The 25,960-nt window shown below is 37.0% G+C and overlaps 1 protein-coding gene across 1 annotated transcript in view; it reads left to right on the top strand.

The window, feature by feature from the left end:
• Positions 1-2,824: 2,824 nt before the first annotated feature.
• Positions 2,825-25,960, top strand: part of PI15 (peptidase inhibitor 15) — a 32,286-nt gene continuing 9,150 nt past the window's right edge. Inside the window, exon 1 of the mRNA XM_054594908.1 lies at positions 2,825-3,097. Coding sequence (XP_054450883.1) covers positions 2,825-3,097 — 273 coding nt within the window. The remainder of the gene's footprint in view (positions 3,098-25,960) is intronic.

The following is a 25,960-nucleotide window of genomic DNA, read 5'->3' as shown; positions in this document are numbered from 1 at the left end:
TAAGTCAAACCCCAAGAGATAGACAGTACCTCTGTGTGAATAACAAAAATTTAACCTTGAAAGCAATAGTTGATATTTGTGAGATTCTATGCAAGAATCCAGCTACCCTGAAGAAAAAAGGCTCATGTTCACTGCTTAGGTATTAAAAGTCCTATTGTCCCTATACATCAGACAGCAGCTATATGACATATGTTGAAAGGTATAGGATAATCAGTGCTGTCACTAATTTCTTGAAAGGTCTTGGTATCTTTGAGCTGGATGACTCACAAAGAATATGTTGTCTAATCTATTCGATTCAGAAATCTTTAATACAGCATGCTTGAGATTTATTCTAGGTACCCTGAATCCTTTCTAAAGAGGTGAGACCCTACCTGGACAGCTCCAGTTGTTAAACATCTACAGCTGTGAGTGGTCGTGTGCATTTCCTCCAGGTGCTCCGATGTTTCACACTATTTCTAATTACTTCCTGACCTTATATGGTATTGTCTTTTTAGGTCTACAGTGTAAAGTTTTATTTACAGCTTTCATTATTGCATATTGAACTCTCTTAAAATGACTACATTTTAGTGAGAGCTTGATACTCATCAAAATATAGCAAAACCTGAACTTTGACACATGCTATCACCATCTCTGCATCTTTGTCACTATACTTAGAACTTCAGTGACACTTCTGATTTCAAACATTTTATTGTTCTCAAAGAATTTTATGAAGTCAGCCTCACCATAGAATATGTGCCTTTCCCATTTGTAGATGCACTAATAAAGAGTTAAACAATATGCATCAGGCCACACATATTGCTGGAAATCCAACTGGGAATATAGCCCAGGAAACTTGGCTCTCAGTCTGGTGTACTTCTAACCACATGACCATCATTTCTGATGACTGTAAATTCATGTAGTAGTCCTCCTGCAGAAGCACATAGGAGACAAGTACATCAGCTCATTGGACAAGTCAGTGCATTGTTTTAAATGAGTTTCTAAACTGATTAGTATGTATTTTCCAAGATTCCTGTTGCCACTTGCTGTGAATGGGCTACATTTGTTAATGTTACCAGGGCACATGGCATTTTTTAGGGTCCTTTTATTACAGATTGTCCTAATATTCACATTCTTGGCTCTTGCCTTGCCGGACACAGATTTTGCTCCAATGGCATCTCACTAAGAAGGCACTCCTGACTGTTGGCGGCTGCTACTGCTGCTGATGTTAAAATCTTCATGGGCTCTCTGCTGTGCCCTCCAACATGCTTCCTGAGAAGCTGAGCCACTCTCTGCTTAAAATTTCAACTATATGCTTCTAAACCTGAAACAGATGTTATCTTGGCTGCTGTAAATTGTCATGGGCTTGTCTATTTGCATTACACATGAGGCAGGTAAAAGGCAGGTAATTTGCTACCTCACATTGTAGGAAAAGAAAAAGGAGAGAGGGAGGATGCAGAGAGAGACAGACAGAGAGACAGACAGAGAGACAGACAGAGACAGACCAAGACATGCAGAGACAGACAGAGAGAATAAATATAGAAATTAGAGGAATAAAGCCACATGAACGGAGAACAACCACATGAGCACCTATTATCCTAATACCATATGCTATAGTTTGGCTACTACTGATTTCCCTGGCATCCCTCTTGAATCATATTTGTGGCCACCCAGATTAACTCTGTGAGCTGATCTTTTGATTTAATATTAGCATGCTCTTTTCAGATCTCATGTCACTTAATGTCTTTAAAAAAGTACTCCTTATTACCCAATCATCTGTATTTTCAAGAACTCATATTCTTTTTTTTCTTCCTTCTTTTTGTATGGGAACCAGGAACTAGAAACTATTAAATGAGGGAAATTAACCACTCACAGAAAAGGTGAAGCCCAAAGAAAAAGGGGTTTGTCTTTTATGGTTTGTATTTTGTAAGCTGTGGGTGTGACTCAATTTCCTCACCACCCACATAAAAAAGGTTGCCACCCAATCACTGTTTTTTTCTTCTATCCCAAACCCCTCCCCTTTGATTTTGGCTAGGAGAGACCCTAAGAAAGACTGCCCTTTCTGGACGTTGCCGACTGTGACATATAAAAGCTGTTAGCTGCTCCTGTAGCCAGCAGCATTCAAACCTTGCAGACTTTTGCTCTCTGAGAGTTTGTAATAAGACACACTCCTCTTACAAGAGTTCATACTACAACCTAGCAAAAGCAAAGAACTTAAAATTTTTGGAAGAACAAAACATTCATTTTGGCATTGTACAGAGGTAAGCTATTTAGCTCAACAAGTTTATTTTGCATGCATTGACTTTAAAGTAGTTCAATTTTTTTTTTTTTTTTTTTTTACTTTTAGAAATGAGACTGGATGATTATGGCTCTTTTGTATGTTTCTATCACTTGGTGTCCATATGTGTCTGGGAGACATTATCAGCACATTTTCTGTTGTTACCTGTGATGCATTTTTTCCTCTTCGCTCTCAAGATAATAATTTTAACTCCTAAAGATTTCCCTCTGAGAATACATATGCAGTCATGCATTTTGTGGTTCAGGCATTTGGGGCAAGGGGTTCGCATTCATTTTAGGGTTAGTAGTCATGCTGTTAATTTTCCTTTCCTCTCAGGAATCTACCTCATAACACCAAGTAAAATGTAAGAGACTACTGTAGATTGTCTCCTAGGCTTGAGTTCAGCATGTATTTGAATTTTTTGGAGGAAATCAAGTGAAGGAATGCTCCCAAATAATAACTTGTAAACCCATACACTCTGGCCCATTTTTTTTTTCCTTTCATAGACCCTAATTCTACCTTTCTAATTTAAAGCAAAGTGAACTTGGTGGCCTCTCCTCCACCCTCAAAATGACAGCAATCTCTGCCATCAGCAGCGCTCTCCTGTTCTCCCTTCTCTGTGAAGTAAGTCCTGTTGTCTTACTCAATTCCACTGACTCATCCTCGCCAACCAATAATTTCACTGATATTGAAGCTGCTCTGAAAGCACAGCTACATTCTGCGGACATACCCAAATCCAGGCGGAAGCGCTACATTTCGCAAAATGACATGATCGCCATTCTTGACTATCATAACCAAGTTCGGGGAAAAGTGTTCCCACCAGCAGCTAACATGGAATATATGGTAAGAGGAATTTTTCTTTAAGTTCTGAGTAATAAAGTTTTTTAAATTGTACATTAGAAGAAATTTAAAGGGTGTTTATATGTTATGAGATGGGGGGGTGCTTTTTACACATTTTAGCTCAGAAAAAGTTTTTGTGTGCCTGGTAAACTGAAGCACTGTTCCACTATAGAATTAAGGGGGAGGGGGTCTATTTATCTTTTGTGAATTCTGTAACCATCGATGAATCATGCCTTATATAAGAAACATAGGTAAAAAGTGAGGTGTGTTTGACTGTTTACACTTGGAATTCACTTTTAAAAAAATTCACATGGAAAATGTTGGGGGGCTTTGTTTATCTAATAGTCATATTTATCAGTTAAAACATTTCTTGAAAATGATTTTTTAAATTATAAGTTTTGTGTGCATGATTTATTCTCTGGGTAGGTGTCTTTTCTTTTTCTTGGACAAAGATCTTTCTGAACTAATCCACTTGTGTTCTCAGAGAACATGCCGACTTTTTCCTCCTTGTGATTTAATGCTTTGTCACTCAGATAACAGTGAGTGCACTTAACGTGTGTGCTGTTCCAACTTGCTATGAACACATCCTCTGCGCTCTATTAAAAATAGGCTCCGTTTGTTTAAATTATTTCACTCAGAAATTTTTTTAAAGTAGATTTGAAAGAGCATGGCTTGGAGTCTATTTAAGGCAACAAAGACTACCAACCAATATGGTATTTCTAAGATGGGAGGGGGTGGCAGTACCACTAACAACTTTTCCTAAGTGCTGACCTGAAATTTGGGGATTTCTGTCAGATTATAAATTAATCTATTTTATTTAAATAAGCTTTTTAAGTTTGACTAAATACAGATATCAGTGTCTCAGGGAAAACAAAGACTAGCCAAATGTAAGAGAGTCATAATTCATAGAAGTGTATGGTAATTTAGACTCTATAAAAATGAATGTTCCTAGGATTTTTAAAGAAAGAGGAAAAGAATATGTAACCAGCCTAATATATAAGGAGTTATATAGTCTCCTGATTTAGAATATGAGTTCTGGCCCTGGTCGGATAGCCCCAGTCGTTTGGAACGGCATCCCGTACACCAAAAGGTTGATTCCTGGTTGGGGCACACACCTAGGTTGTGAGTTTGATTACTAGTCGGGGTCCATATGGGGGGCAACCAATTGATATTTCTCTCTCACATCTTTCTCTCTTTTTCCCTTTCTAAAAATCAATAAAAATACATATCCCCAGTTAAGGATTAAAAAGCATAAGAAATGAGCTCTGGAATTTAAATGCTTGCACTAAAGCCCCAGTCCTGGAATACAAGCTGAGTGAATTCATGACCTCATTCATTTTCATCACCTCTAAAATGAAAATAAAGATGTATCTGCCAAACAGAGTTGTTATGAAGACTGTATAAGTGGAATGGCAGAGCAATTAGACTAGAGCTTATTCCAAAATAGATGTTCAATAAACATTAGCTTTAATGGGTTTCTGTGAACTTCTTGTGAAAAGCTCCCAGTGAAAACTATTCAAGATCTAAGAGCAGAAGCACTTGTACACATTGAAGAGGTGTTTCTAGACTGTGATGTATAGACATAGAAGAGAAACAAATGTTTTCAAAATTACCATAAATTATAGAGTAATACGCATAAGATTCCATGTGAGCTTAGAAAGGTAAAATATCCAGGTTGCAGACTTAGAGAGTACTTCCTAGAAGGGATCACATCACTGTGAGACTAAGGTGATACTCCAGACAACTAAACTGGCTTTGGAGACAAGCTCTGCTGGACTGCATTCCTAATTCCTAGCTCCTTACTTTGTGGATAAGTTATTTAAGGTTCTGAGACTCAGTTTCCTTATCTCTAAAATGGGAGTGAGAATTTACATAACAACATGCCAGTTATATAATGCAATTCACTGTTTTAATGGTATGGAGGGAAGAAGTATCATCATGAGTAAAGGCATAGGTGGGGTATCGCAAAGCAGAAATGACATTGAATAAAGCCACATTTTTCTAGTTATATCTTTCCCCACTGATCAAGAATTAACTCATTCCACATGTATTTATTTAAATGCTTTTAGGTGCCAAGGATTTGGCTAATTGTTTCCACAGATGACCTCATTTGATAGCTCACATTTTCCCTATGAGATTAAGATTGTGATCCTCATTTTACAAATAAAATCACTGAGACCCAGAGAAGTAAATTGATAGGCCAAGGTGCCATGGGTCATTATCCATATGGACAAGATCACTGGAATTAGAATTTAGGTCTGTGTAATTTCAGTGCCCATGCTTGTATTGGCAGCACTCTTCGTTTAGCTCTAGCAAATGTTCCATTGGAGAAACACCCCCAGAGGTGTCAGGATTCCTTCGTTTCCTTCTTTAAATTGCCAACTGAAATCCTATAGCATTCATATTCTATTTGTCATTCTTCTTATTTGTTTTTCAAATACAAGAGCTATTACATACAATTTATTTTGTAAGAACCAGATATAGCATTGGTTAGATAGTAGGAGCTCTATATCTTTTAAAATTAATGAGAAATAGCTGCTAAAACCCTTAAGTCCTATAAAGTAACACATGACTGTCTCAAATTATCATGTAAACCCTGCATATGGTTCCTTTGCACAAGTATTTATTATTTTAATATATATCAAGCACTTATCATACATTGGGCACTATTCTAAACATAAAGGAAACATTTATGAATAAAATAGACACTCCTTGGCCATTTAAGATGGGGAATTAGATGACAAAAGAGATAAATAAAGCACATAGTACAATGAAAAGATAATAATGATGAAGAAAAATGAAGCAGATTGTGGTGAGTTTGAAAAATTTAATAAGGTAGAAAGAGAAGAGCTCAGTGAGAGCATCCTAGAGAGAAGGGAGAGAGTGAGCCACATGGATCAGTGAGCAGAGACCATGCCTGGCAGAGGGAAGAGCAAGAAAGGGCAAAGGCCCTGAGGCAGGAGAAGATTGGCTAGTTCAGTTAGAAAAATATGCTTAATGTAGTGAAATTGTAGAAATCCCTACATATAAACTGAACAATTGAAATAATTCATTGGATCCCTCATGAAAACTCAGAAAAACTCTGAAGGAAGTACAATATAAAAGGTAGCTTGTAGGCCACAGCACAGATGTTAAGTGACTAATCTCTAGTCCAGGTGAAAAATACAAATCTTAATTGTACACAATTACTTTTATTTTAATTTATTCAGCATTGATTTGAATTTTGAGCAATTTAAAAATGAGTTCAGTTTGTAACTCCACTATGTATCTCAAAAACTTGAGACACTTAGCTCACTATGGCCACCAGCCATGTGTACAAATTATTCCCTTCAGTGAATGATATCACTACAGGAGCCTCATGGAAGATGGACTTCAGCTCAGGGCTTTTCCTAATTGTACCAGACTGATTTGTAATCTCTTTCATCCCCAGCGTTCTTCTCTGAACATTTCCCCATGCCACTTCCTCTCTTTTAAATGTCACCTCATTAAGGCCTGCCATTATGTATAATCTTACTGTTAAAATTTTAAGCAGAATGTCTGTCCTTTGTTGATATTTCTTATGGTCACAACCACATCTGATTTTTTCTTCTTTTGAAGCACCATAACCTATACATTTATTATACTGCTCTCATCAAAATCAAACTAGATTTACAGTTATTTGCATATTTCTTGCAAACTTCTTAATCTTAAACTTCAGGTACTATGTCATTTTTGTGTGTTTATTTTTAAGTAACATTAATTTTGATATGACAGTCAGCCCTCCATATTCATGGGTTCTCCAACTGTGGATTCATCCAACAACAGATCAAATGTAGTCTGAAAAAATCTGTCACATTGTTCTTGACATGTACCATGTAGTCAGACCTCAAACATATAGACTTATAGACTTTTTTCTTGTAATTATTCCTTAAACAATACACTATAACAACTATTTACATAGCACTTACATTAGATATAATAAGCAATCTAGAGATGATTTAAAATATAAGGAGGATGTATGCATGTTATATGCAAATACTAGACCATTTTATATAAGGGACTTGAGTATCCACAGATTTGGGGGTCTTGGAACTAATCCCACACAGATAGCAAGGGACAACTATATTATTTACATTTTAGTATAAATTTTCTCATCATTTATAATAATGTTTTATCCCATGCACTCAAAATCAAAGTTCTTTTATAAATCCAAAAAAGTAATAACATAGATAGAGCTTAAGATATGCAAGTCAGACTTCTTTACTCTGGCTTCTGTGCTCCAATTAGTTTACTGACAAATTTCCAGAGCTCCTTGGACACCAGCTGCTTTTCATTCTTCCTAAGGGCAGCTTAAACCGTGACTCTAAACCACAAACCACACTAGTTTCTTAGAATAAGAATTATCCCCAAAAGAATGAAATTGTAAGACTCACACATGGAGTAAAATTTGTAAGATATTTTTTGAATCCAAGTCAATTGAATAAATTTAAAAAATTTGAAGTCCTTCCATGAGAATATGGGATCCAAAGATAGCAGAAATCTTTGTCTTTAAAGTGTAAACAAAACAGTAAAAAAGAAAACAAACAAGGGAAAAATTCACTAAGCATATAATTCAGTATAATACCCTGCTGCATAAGATTGATGTAATAAAAGAGGTCCAGATGACAACCATGGAGAAGTCAAAGAAAGAAATAATAATCTCTAGTTGGCAAAATCACAAAAGGCTTCTTGGAGGAGGGGCATTTGAGATTAATGCTCAGGAAAGGGTAGGGTTGGCTGTTATGATAGGTAAAGCAAGGCATGAACAAAATTTCCAGGAGAGAAAAAGCATAGTACATCAACCATATTTTTGAGGAGTTTCAGAGAAGATTGAGGATCACCTAATACAAATGCATTAGGGAGACTGGAGGTTTAGAGCAGAGGCAGAGTTTCATTCAAAAAAAAAGATCCTGGCAATTGATGGAGTTCAGAGTGGCAGTGAAAGTGACAAGCAAGGTAGCAACCACAGAATCAGTGATGCCATTTCATTAGGCAGAAGTAGGGAGGAGCTGGGCACCTACATCTACACACAGTGACAGGTATGAACTAATTGAAGTGTAGTATAGATTGGTGGAAAGGCAGATGAGGTCAACGTGGAGATAAGGATAGGTATGAACTGATCAACTTAACACTGAAAATAAAAGGTGTAATATAATTTCAAGAAGCCAAAATAGCTTACTGATAACATAGCCTATTCTATTAGTTTGGTGCCTGCAAATGTTACTAGCAGAGCTATAAGGATATGGCTTTCTATGCTTTTATAGAAAAGAGAAAAAAACTAGGTACCAAATCACGGAGGGTAGTAATATAACAAAAAGCATGAGTTGAATGAATGAATGGAGAACAGATTAATCCACCTTCATAAATAGCCAATAAAGTATTTACTACAATAATTTTTAATTTGGGAATAATAAAAAATGCTGATTCATTTATTTGGCCTTCCTGTAGAAGAGAATGTAGATAAGGTAAACTGCATTTTTTTTTATTTTGTTCAACAGTTGACTGAACACTTGTGATGTCTATTCTTATTACTTTGGAAAAAAAAATGAAACCATATATTGTCCCAAATGGCATATTTCCTCCATTTGGGAAGGGAAATTCAATTTTGTTCTTATGAACATGAGATATTTGATGTGTCTAACCTAAGTCTTTTCAACGAATGCTTTTATGACTGCTAGAAAGCTGCCTGAGAGCTTTTGCCAGGTAGCAGTGGACTGAGAGAGACTGCTGACAACAAGGCATTTCTCCTGCACTTTTGGAATTCTGCATGCCTGCTCTAGATGGAGAACTTTTCAAGTGTCTTCACTACAAATGGAGACTGGGCGTGTTTTATAGGAAGTTTCTTTAAGGTGCACATTGCTCAATATTACTTAGTGTTGTATACAAATGTTCAGCCCTTTATGTTTGGAGCCAGTTGAATGAAGGTGAAGAGCATTTTGTTTGATACCATTTTGAATACAAGTTCTAAGAAGTGCAAATGTAAGCACAGGGACAGGATGTGACCAAAACATCACCATTAAGTGGAAGACAGAAAAGCTATGACTCACACAGAGGCCACATACATGGTGACCATGTTTTCCACTATTCAACATTTCATTTAATTAAAAAAATGTTTTTGGTGGCACATGATATTTGACCAAATACAACAGTGCTGAAAAAAATTTTATTGTATTCCTGCTGAGTACTGGTATAATATAGCAGGAATAGCATAGCATCTAAAATAGATAGCATCATATCTATTTTAGAGAGAACAGAGTAAATACCTGTGGAACAATTGAATGAAGCCTTTTAAATTCTGGGTATCTGCGTAAAGAGCATGCAGTTATGGCACTCTGGTGGGCAAGAGTCCTTCAGAATTCAATCACTCATCCCACAATATCTATTCAGATACCTGGCACTTTGCTGCAGGGACTGAATGAGTAGCTAAGAGATACCCTTCCTTAGGAGAACTGTGAACAGATAAGTAATTGGGCAAAGCAAGGAGCTGGGTGCTAGTGGGTGTTCTGGGATCATGTGGGGTGCACCTAGCCCAGACTTGGACTTGGGATATAGAGGCTGGAAAGGCTTCTAGAAGATAATGATTTCAAATATTTAAAATGAAAAATAAATAAAAGTTATACAGGAGGGAGCTAAGGAAAGAGAGGGCACGTTGTAGGTGTGAAAGCATGTTTGAAGATGGTACATAGTGCATTGAAGGCAAGAATAAAAAGTCAATGTATCTTGGACGAAGTATATTAAAGAAAAAGTAATGTTTGGTGAGGGTAAGGAAGGCATACAGAGACTTGTTTGGGATTTATTCTATGATCAAAGATGTATCATTGATTGAAGGTTTTAAGCAGAAATGTTATATAGTTGATTTGCATTTCAGAAAGGTCATGCTGGCTCCAGAATGAGGAAGGGATTGGAGAGAGGCAGAAGTAAAGGCAGCGAGCACAGTCCAGAACTGGTTATTTACTTTGGGTGAGCGACGATCGAAGCCTCAACAAAGTTTGTCATAGGGATGTGGCAAAGTAAATTTAGGCATCAAATTGATAAGAGAAAGTGATTTATATGATAGGACAGTCAAGGAAGCTCTCTTCATTTTTGACTAGCACAAATGGGTTTCTCTGATTTGAGGAACACAAAGTAAAGAGTAGGTGTCAAGAAATTTTTAAGTGGCTGCAGGTATATCACCCAGGTACATACCTACAGAGATTAAAAGAAGTAGCTACAGTAATTTTCAACCAGTATGCCACAGGAATTTTTAAAACATGCAATACCTGACTAATCAGGGCATTGACCTCTTTTCTCTTAGATTGTCAAATAAAAAAATAGCAACAGGCAACACAACAATAACTGCCCAGTGTGAATGAATCAAAATTATACCTACCTTTTTGTCAGATCAGCAAAAAATGACATATTTTTTGGTGTGCTGCAGAATTTTAGAAATTAGTTTATGTGTGCCATGAGATGAAAAAAGTTGAAAGTCATTGTTCTACTACAAAGAATTTTGGATGGGTATATGTTGTAGTAATCAAAATGGACCACTTTGCATGAGGGGTAGGAGGTATCATGGAGACAGCATGGATAGACGGTTTTATGTTTGGGAATCCACTCAAGAATTTTTGCAAGAAAGCGTCATTCATTGTTTTAGAATAAGTGCTGAGACTTAAATCAACATGAATTCAAATCTGTTTCAGGGCCTAAATAACACCAGTCCTATCGAGTCTTTTGACATATTAAGAATAAGATATTTCTGGAAACTAATCAAAGGATTTCCGGAAAATAAAAGCTGACTAGTGTGACTGCTCTGGGGACATGCGTTAAGCATATCTGAAAAACATTTAATAGTCATTTGGTGGCCATTAAATAGTTCTGAACTTGAGATGTTTAATTATCTGTAAGAATTTCTGAAATATGATGGTCGAGGGGCAAGGTGAAGAAAGACTAACAGCTCAGACTGGTCAAGAAAAAAAATGTTTGGCACAAATATATCCTAGAGTGAGGTTTGGAGGAATGGGGTTCCAATGTTTCCAGTCTATGCTACTCATCATGTCTAAAATCAGGTGTCAAGCATTTTTTTTTGACATTAATGTGAAAGAATGCCTAACAAGTTGTGTTTTTAAACTAAACTTTTCATGACTTTTAAAATTTCACACCACATACTTCAAACTGAAACAATCCAGAAATGTTACTTAAGGACACATATTTTTTTCCTTGTAAAAAGTGCATCAAATTCATAGTTCATAATTTCATTAAATAGGAACATTCTACCAGATCCCTGTCTCTGCATACCAGGGAGATCATGTTTGTAGCAGGTAGATGGAAAAGCATCTAGAGTCTTCTGACCAAATGGGCAATGGCAAAGTAGGGGGTTTGCATATGTATCAGGGGAGAATTTAACAATCAATCAGTTTTTAAGTCATTGTAACACCAAGTTCATGAAAAAAATTAACCACATGTGAAAATGTCTTTTTGAGTCATAACTCCAGTATTAAATGATAGCTGATGAGCATTATATTTCCCCAGGGAGGATAACTTGCTAGAATCCATTAAAAGAAAGATCTTCAAATTTAAAAACAAAACATATATAAAAGAGGAATTTAAGTTGGTGAATTCATAAGTTTTAAAACTTCTAAAATGTTTCTTAGTTTTTATCTTCCTCTGTTTGATGTTCCCCGCCCCCCCCCCCCCAAGAAAGTTCCTTGTTATCTATATACAATTCTGCTTCTGATTACTGAGTTGCTTTAGGGTTTGCCTGTTTTCACCTTATCTGATTGCATGCTTAGTTGAGATTAAAGCTTGATGTCTCTTAAACTTCAGGCTGCTAGATAACATGATCAAAGGGCACCTTACTGCTTCACATTTTAGGAGGCTTACTAGTACACTGATACCACTACCATCCAGGGCCTGAATCCACAGTACTCATAATATCTACCTTTACATACACCCTTGTGCTTCTAGAGCTGGGCTCAATGATATCAGCCACTCACCTAACCTTCACAACAGTCCTGAAAGATGGTGTCAATTTTCCTCATTGAAAGACCGGAAACCTGAAGCTTGTGAAGCATAAGTTGGCCAAGGTCACAGAGCAAGTAAATCAAACCTGTGAGGACACAGTTCTATCTGATCATAAAACCTATGCTTGGAAAGACTACAATACACACTCCCCTACATACATTCGTCTCCTCCTCCAGGGAATTTCCCTACATGCATTTCATCTGAGGATATCACTGAATATTAGAAGGTATTTCTTCATGTGGAATCAAACTTTGCTCCCTGTACTCTTTCTTGGACACTATAAGGGAAAATTCTGCATTGTAATAGTGCTTCAGGTCTTGGAATGCTGTGAGCACCTTTGTCTTAGACCACTGACCTCTTTCTTAGCCCCCAGAGTGTGGCCTACAGGGAAGATTGAAGAAAGACATTGGCTTTCTGAAAACCCTAGGAAAGGCAAGAGTTGTGTTATTAAGGAAATGGAGAATTGAGGTACTCCATCACTGTTACTCATGGGAAGCATTGTGGCTCTGGTCAATGATTACCTTTCACCTGGTTGTCATCCCTGCTTGGGTTCCAACATATGTGTTATTCTGATAGTGAGGTGCCAGGAATTGATGTGGCCTGTCCAGTGTGGAGTACTGATGACCAATTTTTCTCCATTTGTTCTGCTTCTGTGGATGCAGCCAAAAGTGAGGTTGGCAGTTTTGATGGCCAAAGCCTCCTGCTGATCTGTATCATAGATCTGTATCTCATGAACTAGGTCATGTGTAGGTCAAATGTGTGTTTTAAATATAGGTTTGATGTTATAATGGAAAGAAGTGGCCTTACTTTAAAAATTTTTAAATCTTTTTTTCAAGTTTTTAGATTTCCAGGAGTACATAGTTCTTCCACATGTTTTGATATCTCAGCTAATAAAGCCATTTAGAGTTCCCATGATTTCTAAATAGGCACTATGAACACCACCCATTATCTCTGTATTTGTAACCACATAGTGGCAGCCTACATATTCCCTTCACTGGAATTATCATTCTCAGAATGAGTGCTGTTAGCTTATTTGCACAGCAACATATAGTACTATTTCTCTACCCTTCTCACCCATAATTCTTTCATAGCAAGCATCCTAGCAGAGTTTGGTACCCAGTGTCTGTGACAGTGATATATTTTACTGATGAGATGTTATTTTTATTTTTATTAAACCTTGAATCAGTAACAGACCAGAGATGAAAGAAAGGATACTACTGAAAGTGCTTATAAAGTGAAAATTAACAGATGTTAACCTCCAGAAATGCCCCTTCCTTCCAAAGCCCCTCATGTGGTGTGTGAGTGCAGGGGAGACTAGTGGTGCGTAGGGGTGGGGGGGGAAAGGAGTGAGGAAGGACAGAGTTCTCTGTGGTCATAATGACACAACACCAAATACGGTTTTGGATAACCTGTTAACCAGAAAAGCACAGAAGCACTTTGCAAGCACACATTTAAGGTCCCCAGTGTGAAACTTTGATTCAGTAGGTCCAAGGTTGGGCTAAGCATATCTTCTCAAAAGTTACCCTGGAGATTTTGGAGCAATTTACTGAGTTAGAACTCTAAAATGTGCGTCCAGAACCATCTCAGGTCATGGTTCAGAACGCAAAACTGAGCTGAGAAAAGTATTCTGTGGCTCAAATACCCACTTATTTATTAGCAGGTGATATACTAAAAGTTAGTAAGCTAAACCAAAAGAACTATTCCAGTGGTAATCTCTATATTATCACAAAATTTCACTGAATATTCACTCAGCACCTGTTTCCAGAAAACTTCTTGTAGACACTATGGGTGAGCTACCAATGTTTGCAACATGGGACAACATTTACATGGGAATATATCATATTTTGCTATGTATAATGTGCACTTTTTACCCAAATTTTTGAGGGAAAAATAAGGATGCACATTATATGTGGGAATAATGATTACATGTCATGGGCATAATAATCCCATGTATAGTGTACACAAAAACATGGGTACACATTATACATGGCAGATTCGGTACCTGATTGACTAGGGATACTTCAAAAGAAAGAAACTTTTAGTAGCAGATAATTCTTTTAGAGCTTCTTTATATAATGTCTCACAGACATTATACAGAGATGGGCAAAATTAGGTTTATAGTTCTGAGTATGAGAAACAGTTTATTCTTGTATTATTTATTTGTATTACAACTATAAATCTACTTTTGCCCACCCCTGTATATGTATAATGTATTATAAACATTTATATAATTTATTATAATTTGCAATCATTTACTTATTTGTTTGGTAGTGTTTTTGTTTCCTGTCTCTTCCCTAAACTGTGAGGCACAGTTTACGGTAGTCTTGCTGGCAGTTGAATGCACAATACCCAGTGCCTCCCAATGAATATTCATTGACTTGCTGCCTAGATGAAAGAATTACCTAGGATCTTATTGTTAATGTGGAAATCTCCATTTCTTGGATTTTCCATTGTTGAGGTCAAAGCAGCCATCCCCATGTGGTAAGTTTATTGTAAGGAGGTTTGAGGTAAATGTAGTCTGGGTCACTATTTCCTGCTACCATCATGGAAATTAAGAGGGAAGATGATACTTCCGTGTGGTGTAATGGTGGAAACCATACTCTGCATCAGAGTCAATAAATTATAGGCCCATCAACAACTCTGATTAGTAGGTATGTTTAATTTGCTCTGCATAATATTGAACTGTACAGAATTTTACACTTTTAAAAGTTAATTGTCAGCATGTAAAAGTTAATATATTTCACATGTACATCAGGATTTCTAGATTATCCTGAAAATGGTAAGGTCTGGAGATATTAAGCTGATTTCCTACTTGTCAGCAATTCCTTAGAGAGGAGATGCCTCTTTGGGTGGGGAAATTTGCTCATTTCTGAGAGTTTCTCTCACGCTCTCTCCCCCCCGTCCCTCCCTCTTTCTCTCCATGTAACTATTCAGAGGTCAAGCAGCAGGTGCACCTTGTCATCTTATACCCAATACTACTTCATTATCTTCATTACTAGACCAAGTCCCCAAGGCAATTATTTACTTTGATTATACTTCGATAGTTTGGGCATTTACAAAACACTTGGCTGAAGTACAGTTTCACAAGAAGCCATGCATATATTTATATCATTGAAGATTTTTCCATCATTTCTTAATCACCAATCTTATTGGAATACTCTTATCTCAAACTTTGAACTTTTTGGCTTTTATTCATGCCTTTACTTATTTATACATAAGAAGCACTCTTCCTGTTAGAAGTCCCTTTCAGTAATCCAGACAACAAAAAATGGTAGTTTGGATCAGTTATGGCAATAATGAGGACAATCAGTGCTCACCTCCTACATATGCAGAATTCTGAATGTAGGATCAGTAAGAGTTGTTGGTGGAGCAGATAAAAATTATGAAACAAAGAAAGAACAGGACAACTGCTAGATTTTTAGCCTGAGCAACTACAATAACAGCTTGTAAACTTCTTCCATAAAGGGTCAGATAGTACATATGTTCAGCTGTGCAGGCCTCATGGTTTATGTTGCAGCTACTTAACTCAGCCTTTGTAGCATGGAAATAGTCAAATAATATATGAACAGCCAAGGGGACGGATTGGTGACCCCTGAACTAGAAGATGGCCAATATCATTCTCTGATAGGAGGAAGACTGCAGGACCAACAGGTTACGGGTGGGGAGTGGGGTAAGGTGATGAATATCTGAAGCTCAACTTTGAACAAATTAGGTAGAGGTTTGAATTAGCTAGGTGAATAACTTAGATTTGGAATTCAGCTGAGAGTTTTAGAGATATAATTTGGAGCAATAACACCACCAGCATATAAGTGGTATGTCAATCCATGAGACTGGATGATATTATGTAGGCAGTGCATACAGATGAAACAGAAAAGAAAAAGACAGAGAGAGAGAGAGAGAGAGAGAGAGAAAGAGAGAGAGAGAGAGAAGTGGACATGGCTTAGCTATGAGAAACCAAACCTCCAGCAGGTACAGTTTGGAGAGTGAAGAGGAATCAGCAAACATAAGCAATCAGAAACTAACAATCAAGGCAAGTATGGGATCATGAGACCAAGGAACTGGGGGATATCCAGGAGGATAAAGTGGCCAGGCATGCCAAAGCTGCTGACAGGTCATGGAAGTTGGTGGGCAGAAAATGGCCATTGATGAGAACAGCTGGGTAGACTAGAGGTAGGGTGAGGAACCTCTCTGGGGGTCTTAAAAGAGAATGGAAGAAGAAAACCTTGGAATTCTTTCAATTAAGACAACTCTCAAGAGATTTTATTGTTAAAGGAAGGAGAACATGATGCCGTAATTGGAAGATGAAAAGGAGTCAAAGAAGGGCTGCTTTTTTTTTTTTTTTTTTTTTAATGTATGCTGTTGGTAATGACCTCCTCCAGAAACAATGCGCTTTATATCATCTCTTTACAGATATTTATCTTTCTCAGTGACATGCAAGGTGGTACTCATTTTACCTGAGGGAAGTCAACATTATCTTCTGTTAAACATTTAAGATATGCTTAGGACCTTACTTTGATATTTTATGACATCAATTTTCAACCTATTTTATCTCATGGCACACATACACTAATTACTAAAACTCTGCAGCACACCAAAAATACATATAATTTTTTTGCTGATCAGATAAAAAAAATAGGTATAATTTTGATTCATTCACACTGGATGACTATCATTGTCTTGACCGTTGTCATTTTTTTATTTGACAATCTAAGGGAAAAGAGGTCAGTGTCCCTGACTAAATAGTCAGGATTGCATGTTTTAAAAATTCTGTGGCATACCGGTTTAAAATTGCTGTTTTGTGATATAATGTAGTCCCACATTTTATTGTTAATTTTGTGGCTTGAGGGGATTTCTTTTATCAAGTTCCTTTAACTCTCTATTTCTCTTATGAAGTAGAATCAGTTCAAAAATCATTTAATTAATCAATGCCAGAAATTTCTTTTTCTCTACCTCTGTCCTACCACTCCCCACCTGACCCCATCCCTCTCCAGCCTTCCTTCCCAATGCTCATTTCTGCCCTCCTGTCTGGTTAACACTGCAGCTTGTATATTCATCTCTGAGTTTTCTTTATTGGCATTTCACATGCATTTCTACCTAATAGGAATAAACCCACCAATTTCAAAACAGAACCGCAATCATGCCCATGATTTAAAGCTGTTTTAAAGTGTTTTAAAAGCTTTTGGCTGCCCTCAGGGGAAATAATTTTGTCATCACTTAATTTATTTTTAATGGTTCTTTCTCACTTCTATAAGTCAACACTTCTTTCCCAATCTGACTAACCCAGACAAAGATCAAACGGTCCTAGCTTAATTATTTTTAAAGAACTCTAAAACTTGTCTATCTAAATTGACTTTACTTTTAATCTTAATATACAAGGAATGACCACATAAATGTCCCAGAAAATAAATGTCCATTGCACATGCCATACTGCCATACTGTCTCCAATGCCATTGCTATAATGACCAGTTTAAAAATATTGCTCAAAAAATTCAGAGTGCAATATATTTATTTAACATTTTATGTCTTTGAAGATGGATTCCAAGTGCATAGTAGATGTTTCAAGAGGTGACTTTTGTTTTTATTTTTAGTTTATTATTATTATTTTAATCCTCACACAAGGATATGTTTATTGATTTTTAGAGAGGAAGAGAGAGAGAGAAACATTGATATGAGAGAGAAACATCAATCAGCGTCTCCTGTGTGTGCCCCAACCGGGGATTGAACCCACAACATTTTGGTGCATGGGAGGACACTCCAACCAACTGAGCCAAACTGGCCAGGGTTTAAAATTGATTTCTCAAATACTTCTACATTTAATTCTTTGGAATTAAAAGATGTTACCCACTTAAAAAGAAGTAGTATGTCACCTCAAATAATGTTAGGGATATACCGAAATAATTTTAGGTTGCAGTCCAGTTAGACTGAATTTCTTGCTGCCCAGAGAAATTTACTAGGATTTAAGAAGGGAGATTCAGATGTTAATGTTCTCCCTCAATCTGGCTGCCACTCTGTTGTGGATACCAAAACTTACAGAAACAGTCGCTAAAACAACATCATATCTGGCTGGAGTATATCATCCTCTAATTCTCTGTCCACTTATGAAAGTCAACAACCTTCTCCCAAGCTGCAACATTGTTTGACTCAATTTTGTATTTCTTTGGCTTAAGCTCTAAAGACCTCTGAACTTGATGAGAATCTGCATTCTTGTCATACCCCTCCTATCTCTTGGAGCCACAAGTCTCTTAGATATTCAAATGACATCAGTATGAATTCTGGATATCTCTCATGGCTTAAACCAACCATGTGGTTGCCACAGACAAGGTGCTGACTTTATAAGCAGAATAGCTCATGGTGAACATTTGAGTCCAAAGGTAAATTATTATGAGCTGACCAACAAAAAGGCTCTTAACAACAACGAATGGAAGAAAACCTTTTGGGTCAATAGGGCACAATTTACTTGGACATTGTCTTAGCTATCTTTATTTTGTGATTTACCTAACGTAGTCAAAATATCTAACACCTAGTAGATCTAGTGATTTTTTTTTTTGTATCCATGCATATTCCTAATTTTTGCCTCATTTTTAGGAGGCAAGATCAGAGATTAAATGTTTAAAACCAAATTATCTTTGAAAGTATCTTATCTCTTTAGAGGAAATATAGAATGTTGAATCTGGTTGAATAAAAGCTAAGTAAGTATCAAGTATTCAGTTTTCCCAACAACTGATAATAATATATTGTATGTTTATTAGGCATTCACAGAACATTAAATAAGTGCATGTGTGCCCTTCTTTGTTCTGTTACTCTATTTGTAGGGAATAATATGAAAGTCATTTCAAATAAATGCCACAGATATTCAGAGAAATTTAGCAGATGCCTATCAAGCATGTAGAAATATATATATATTTCTTATATATATAACTTAAATGCTTAGCAATTTACATCTTCAATCCCTGAACTTTTATAAGTTGTTAAAATTCTTTCACATGGTTACATCAGCAACATTCATTGCAATTTAGAGCTTCTGATTGGAAAGAAAAGACTATATTTTACCACTCCCTACAGCTGCAAATATTTTTGTTGAAATTTCCTATTACTATTAAATAATCATTGCTTGTTATTTTCAAACCCCAAAGAACTCTAATCACACTAATACATTTAAATAACACTGGGGGTTAAGGAATAAATAATTTATCTATCTTCTCACGGGAATTGTAACCAATGAAAAAAGACAGAGACATCAAATGCAAATCTCAATTTCACCAATGGATGTGATTGATGTAATTCCCAAATTTCAGTACTCCCTACTCTGTGCAGGATGGGTATGAGTCCTGTTCAGGGACAGAGAGGCAAGAAAGAGTACAGGACCTTCTGACTCACCCTATATTTGGCATCAAAGGGACAGTCGATTATCTCTTTCACAGGGAGGTGACTGCTCTCTGTGTGGGACCTGGCCAGTACCTACCAGGGTTTCCAGCATCTTCCTTCAGAGACATGGATACAGGCAAGTTCCCTAAAAGTAAACACCACAGCAAGTGGTTATTCCTCCTCCTCAACAACTACCCTCTCCCAAATTTTAATTGTGACTTTTGTACATAGAAACACCTAGGCATCAGAGTTAAGACATTGTTTTCCTTTCAAAATCCCCTATCACAGTTAACAAAGGATGCTCATGTAAGATATTTTTCAGGCATAAACTTTTGGTTTATCTTTTTGACATATACAATATTTTGATTTTAAATCCAACAGCATACAGCATACATTAAAAAAAAAAAAGCAGCCCTTCTTTGACTCCTTTTCATCTTCCAATTACGGCATCATGTTCTCCTTCCTTTAACAATAAAATCTCTTGAGAGTTGTCTTAATTGAAAGAATTCCAAGGTTTTCTTCTTCCATTCTCTTTTAAGACCCCCAGAGAGGTTCCTCACCCTACCTCTAGTCTACCCAGCTGTTCTCATCAATGGCCATTTTCTGCCCACCAACTTCCATGACCTGTCAGCAGCTTTGGCATGCCTGGCCACTTTATCCTCCTGGATATCCCCCAGTTCCTTGGTCTCATGATCCCATACTGCCTTGATTTTAAATATATGAATGAGTATAAAGATAGGATTATATATGCTAAATTGCTTATCAAATTTTTAACTGCCTTAAATATTTGTAAAATATTTTGAAAAGAAGTTTTATTTTCTCTGTGGTATGGAAAGGTCTAGAAATGAGGAAGTCATAGCCCAATTAAACATAGATCTTCTTAGCTCTATATTAGTTATATATTATTTATATAACTAATATATATTGGGGGCTACTCAAGTATGTTAAATCATGAGAAGTTGAAGATAAAAAGTACCCTAGAGACAACCCCATCCCATCTTATTTTACAGACAAGTTAACTGGTTAGAAAGACTAACTGACATGGCCTCAATCACAGATGATCTTAGTCATTGGATCAGGGTTAGAACATAAGTTTTTTTTTAAAGATTTTATTTATTTATTTATGGAGAGGAAAAGGGAGGGAGAAAGAGAGAGAGAGAATCATCATTGTGTGGTTGCATCTCGCCCACCCCCAGCTGGGGACCTGGCCTGCAACCCAGGCATGTGCCCTACACTGGGAATCGAACCAGCGACCCTTTGCTTCACAGGGCAGCTCTCAATCCACTGAGCCACACCAGCTAGGACAGAACATAAGATTTTTTATTATTAGATCAATGTTATTTGTTCCATGCTGTCTTCGTATTTCAGGACAAGATTCTAATTAAGTGTTTTTAGCTGTTATTGGTCTGGGTACACGCTGTATTTCAATATGTAAGTAATAGTTAGATATATAGTTTTCTCAAGTGACTACAGTTAGTTTAGAATCCTCCAGAAGCCAAAATGGGATGATGCTATTCCATCTGGAATTCCTTTTAACTTTGTTGGTCTGTATCTCAGTGAACTATAACCCATGTCATAAATCCATATTTTATTTGAAACATCAGAAGAATAACTAATAGATAAATTCAGTATCAGCCACTTTTAAAAATTAATTTCTGCCCCAAAGTTCTATGATTTTCATTATGAATTTATTTCATGTTGTTGATATACTTTGTCCCAATTTTCAAACAAAACAAAGGAGAAGTTTGAAGTAATAATTCATAAAATTTCTGTCAAATCATTATTTTACTGAGCTAAGTAATTAACTCTTAAAAATGTAGTACAAAATCTTTTTTTAAATTAAAAAATTATTTATTTATTTTTAGAGAGAGGGTAAGGGAGGGGGAAAGAAAGGGAGAGAAACATCAATGTGTGGTTGCCTCTCATGCACCCCCCCCACCAGGGACCTGGTCTGCAACCCAGGCATGTGCCCTGACTGGGAATCGAACTGGCAACCCTTTAGTTCACAGGCCGGTGCTCAATCCATTGAGCCACACCAGCCAGGGTATAGTACAAAATCTTTTTTTCATAATTGTAAAATAGCATGATAACAAGTGAGAGAAGAAAACAAATATATAGACACTAGATCATAAAATATTATAGAATGAGTTTTATCTATTTTGATACTGTATTTATCATTTAACATTGATTACTTATTTATTAAAATGGTATTATGTAATATTTTGCCACATTTAATTTAATCCACAAAATGGGTGAATTACATTCTGAGTAACTAAAAGTATTTCTTGCTATAGCTCCTGAGTAATTTTTCTTTGTATAGGGCAAAGGAGATATGCCATTGTCACCTCAGAATTATTCTAAATATTTTCTAAATAATTCTGTTTTTATATAAGTGTTGTGAGTTTATTTCAATGTAGTTTTAGATCAGTGTATATGAGATGGTCTTGTTTTTCTAATTTAAAACAACTTCTTAGTAACTAACAAATCTCCTTTGAGGGCAGCTGCCATGGCCCACTAGGGTGAAAATGTCTTTTAAATTAAGAGTTCATTTGTTATTTTGTTTTTTCCTATTTTATTTCAAAGTCACTAAATTAATTTCCTTTCACTTAAATACATTGTTATATTAAGCAAACCTATGTCTCCCATTATCCTTGAGGAAAACTATGCCTTTCCAGTGTTATGATCAAGCAGTCCTATGAGTTTGCTTCAAAGCTTGTAATGTATAGTGAACTAAGGGTTATTAACACTAATGCAGTGAATGTTTTTTAGCTCCCCCCAACCTTGTGGAAGAGAAAAGTCACCAAAAAGATGATAAGATAAGGAAAATTGTGAAAAGTAGGAAAACAGGGATTAGTAGAAGGACATCCATGTGCTTTTGTTGACCGTGAGAGACCTGGTTCTTCTTGCTGACACATGTAAAAAATTGCATATCAGCAAATTGTTCTTCTGAAGAAAACAGAAGTGCAGAGCTCAGCTAGGCAGGCCTCTCGCAGTTCCCAGCACCGTCAGCTGTGTCGCCACAATTTCCAGTTCTTAATCCAAACCCACATGACACCTTATCATACCCACTAGCAAGGGTCCTTTTTCCCCTTTCCTTCCTGCATGATCTTCACATTGTTCCCCCATGGCATGGAGCAAACTATCTCCAAGCTCTCATGCACGTACGCTGTAACTGAAGGAGCAGCCTGCATGGGTGCTACATCTTGCTTTCCTGCTTTGCAAAACCATGTGATCAAAAGCCTCTAGCATGGCTGCCACACTCGGGTCCCAACCCCAGTGGGAATCCTCCCCCACAACCCCATCTCCAACTCCTTCCGCAGGGGCTACAAACAGGGGAGCTGCTTGCCCAGTTACATCCTGAGTTAAACTTATGCAAATCTTCCTGGTTAGCCTTGTTGATATGCAAAGTGACCATCTTTGCATATAAGAAATGAAGCTATCCTCCTGTTACTGACATGCAAAGTAACTCTCAATGGCCCTGCTTCCTGTCTCCCATCCCCCATGGCATCCTGCCTGGAGGAGGTGAGAATATCTTATATTTTTCTTGGACACCCTAATTTCTGGACCTAATTCCAAATCTCCTCTGTGGGGGGCCCTATGTGCACCGTGTTACACTTTCATATATGTAGCTTCATGTGAATTTGGGTAATTACAAAACTGTTACTTCCTTTTTTTCTTTTTTCTCTTATTACATTTTTTATTGTATTTTATTCATTACCATTTATGCCTTCTATACCATCTTTACCTCCACTCATGTTCTTGCCTCCTGCGATCATCACACTGTTACTTCCTTTTTTCATGTAATGTCTCACCTTCTAAAATATATTGGTATCTAAAACTTTAGGAGACCCAAGAAAGTGGAGGACTGAATGGAAAGTACCTCCTCTCAGGACCAATCTGGAATCACACTTAAATTGTAGAAAAATCATCCTGAATAACCAACTTAACACTGGCTGGAGAGAAGCTTTATAACCAAGGACAGACAGAATAAACCACTTCACCATAACGAGACTGGTAGGGAGTGTGGAGGAAGCATGAGAGGGCTGGCTGCATCCCCATAGAAGGCAGCTGAAATTCCAGAGGAATATTTAAGCAGCCAGGAGATACACCCTCAGAAATGTGGGGTCTAAACACCAAGCTGGGCTCCAAGCCTACAGCAAAAGAGCCTAAAAGGAATCCAAATAACATCCAGCTGTGAAAAACAGCAGGGTTTGTGTATGCCAGGGAGAGATGGCTGGAGACTCAGAGAGCCTCTTAAAGGTCCAATGCACAAAACTTTGTTTGCAGTCACTTTAGGTTCCAGCAGGGGGAGAGCAGAGTGGACTAGGAAGAGCAGAGCTGCTTGAGGAGAGTCTGGTGTTGGTGGCTCTGGGGAGAGAACTGAAGGAAAGCTGCCAGGATCTCTGTCCTGAGTCATTCCCCATACTGCGCAAACCATCTTTCTCATGAATAGCATTTCTCTCCAAATGGCATCAGCCTGAGGAGAAGCAATAGCTCCGCCCACAGGAATTACCTTGCCCCACCCTGTAGCTGCCAATTATATAGCTAAAGGCTATATAATTGACTAGTTTAACAACTAAGGCAGTTATCTTGGAGCTCTTTGAAACTTCATCTGACCCTCCCCAAGGCCCAGGTGCTGATAAAAACCAGCTTTGGAGTGCAGCCTGTTTCTTTCTGCACACAAATAGGCCCAGCAAAGGAAGCCACACAATTTGGATCACTTATTACTCCAAAAAGGTTGAGCAGGGCCAGTTACAAGCAGTGTCTGCAAAAGGACTACACCAGAGTCTTTGCAGATCTACCTAAAACATAAAAACAAATACAAACAAGCAGCCAAAATGGGAAGACAAAGAAACAGACCCCAATTGAAGATTGAGAGAATTCCCCAGAAGAAGAGCTAGGTGAAATGGAGACAAGCAATTGATCTGATAGAGAGTTTAGAGTAATGATTATGAGGATACTAAACAGCATGAAAAAAGACATAGAAACCATAATAAATGACGAGTCAGAAATAAGGAATGTAATATCTGAAATAAATAATGCACTGGAAGGAATAAACAGTAGGTTAGAGGAAGCAGAGGATCGAATCAGTGATTTGGAAGACAAGGTAGAAAAACACAGGCAGGCAGAGCAGCAAAAAGTAAAAAAAAAAAAAAAAAAAGAATTTAAAAATAATGAGAGAGCTTAAGAAACATTTTGGACAACATGAAATATAACAGCATCTGCATCATGGGAATACCAGAAGGAGAAGAAAATGAGCAAGGGTTTGAGAACCTATTTGAAGAAATAATGAATGAAAACTGCCCTAATCAGGTGAAGGAAAAAGACATGCAAGTCCAGGAAGCTCTGAGAGTCCTAAACAAGTTGGACCCAAAAACGCCTATGCCAAAGCACATCATAATTAAAATGGCAAAGTTTAAAGAATGGAGAGAATCCCAAAAGCCACAAAGAGAAACAGATAACTACAAGGAAGTTCGAATTAGACTGTCATCTGATTTCTCAACAGAAACATTTCTGGCCAGAAGGAATTGGTGCGAAATATTCAAGGTGATGAAAAGCAAGTACCTCCAACCAAGGCTACTTTACCCAACAATGCTATCATTTAAAATTGAAGGATAAATAAGGAGCTTCCCAGACAAGAAAAAGCTAAAGGAGTTTGTTAACACCAAACCAGTACTACTGCAACAAATTTTAAAGGGTTTACTTTAAGAAGAAAGAGGAAGAAAAAGAAAAAAAAGGGAAATTGTTTAGTAAAAAATGGCACTAAATATGTATCTATCAAAAATCCCCTAAAATGTAATGGCTTAGATGCTCCAACCAAAAGACAGGATACCTGAATATATAAGAAAATAGTAAGTGTATATATATATATATATATACCACCTCCAAGAGACATATTTCAGATTGAAAGATACGCATAGACTAAAACTAAATGGATGAAAAAAGATATTTCATGCAAGTGGGAAGGAAAATAAAAACTAGGATAGCAATACTTATATTTGACAAATTAGATTTTAAAACCAAGGCTATGGTAAGAGACAAGAAGTAGTCTACATAATGATAAAAGGGACAATTCAACAAGAGGATATAGCCCTAGTAAACATTCATGAACCAAACATAGGAGCACCTAAATATGTAAAGCAACTCTTGATGGACATAAAGGGAGAGAACAACAGAAATACAGTCATAGTTAGAGATTTTAACATCCCACTGATATCACTGGATAGGTTCTCCACACAGAAAATCAACCAAGAGACAGTGGTCTTAAATGACACACTAGGTCAAATGGATTTAAGTGATATCTTCAGAATATTTTACCCCAACACAGCAGAATAGACATACTTTTCAAGTGAACATAGAACATTTTCTTAGACCACATGTTGGGACACAAAACAAATCTCAATAAATTTAGGAAGATTGAAATTATATGAAGTATCTTTCTGACCACAGTGCTGTGAAACTAGTAATCAATCATAAGAAGAA

Source organism: Pteronotus mesoamericanus, unplaced genomic scaffold, assembly GCF_021234165.1.
Source record: "Pteronotus mesoamericanus isolate MK-2021 breed Mesoamerican mustached bat unplaced genomic scaffold, CSHL_Meso_final scaffold_54, whole genome shotgun sequence".
NCBI lineage: Eukaryota > Metazoa > Chordata > Mammalia > Chiroptera > Mormoopidae > Pteronotus > Pteronotus mesoamericanus.
Note: the sequence above shows the minus strand (reverse complement) of the source record. Positions and strands in the feature narration are given on the sequence as shown.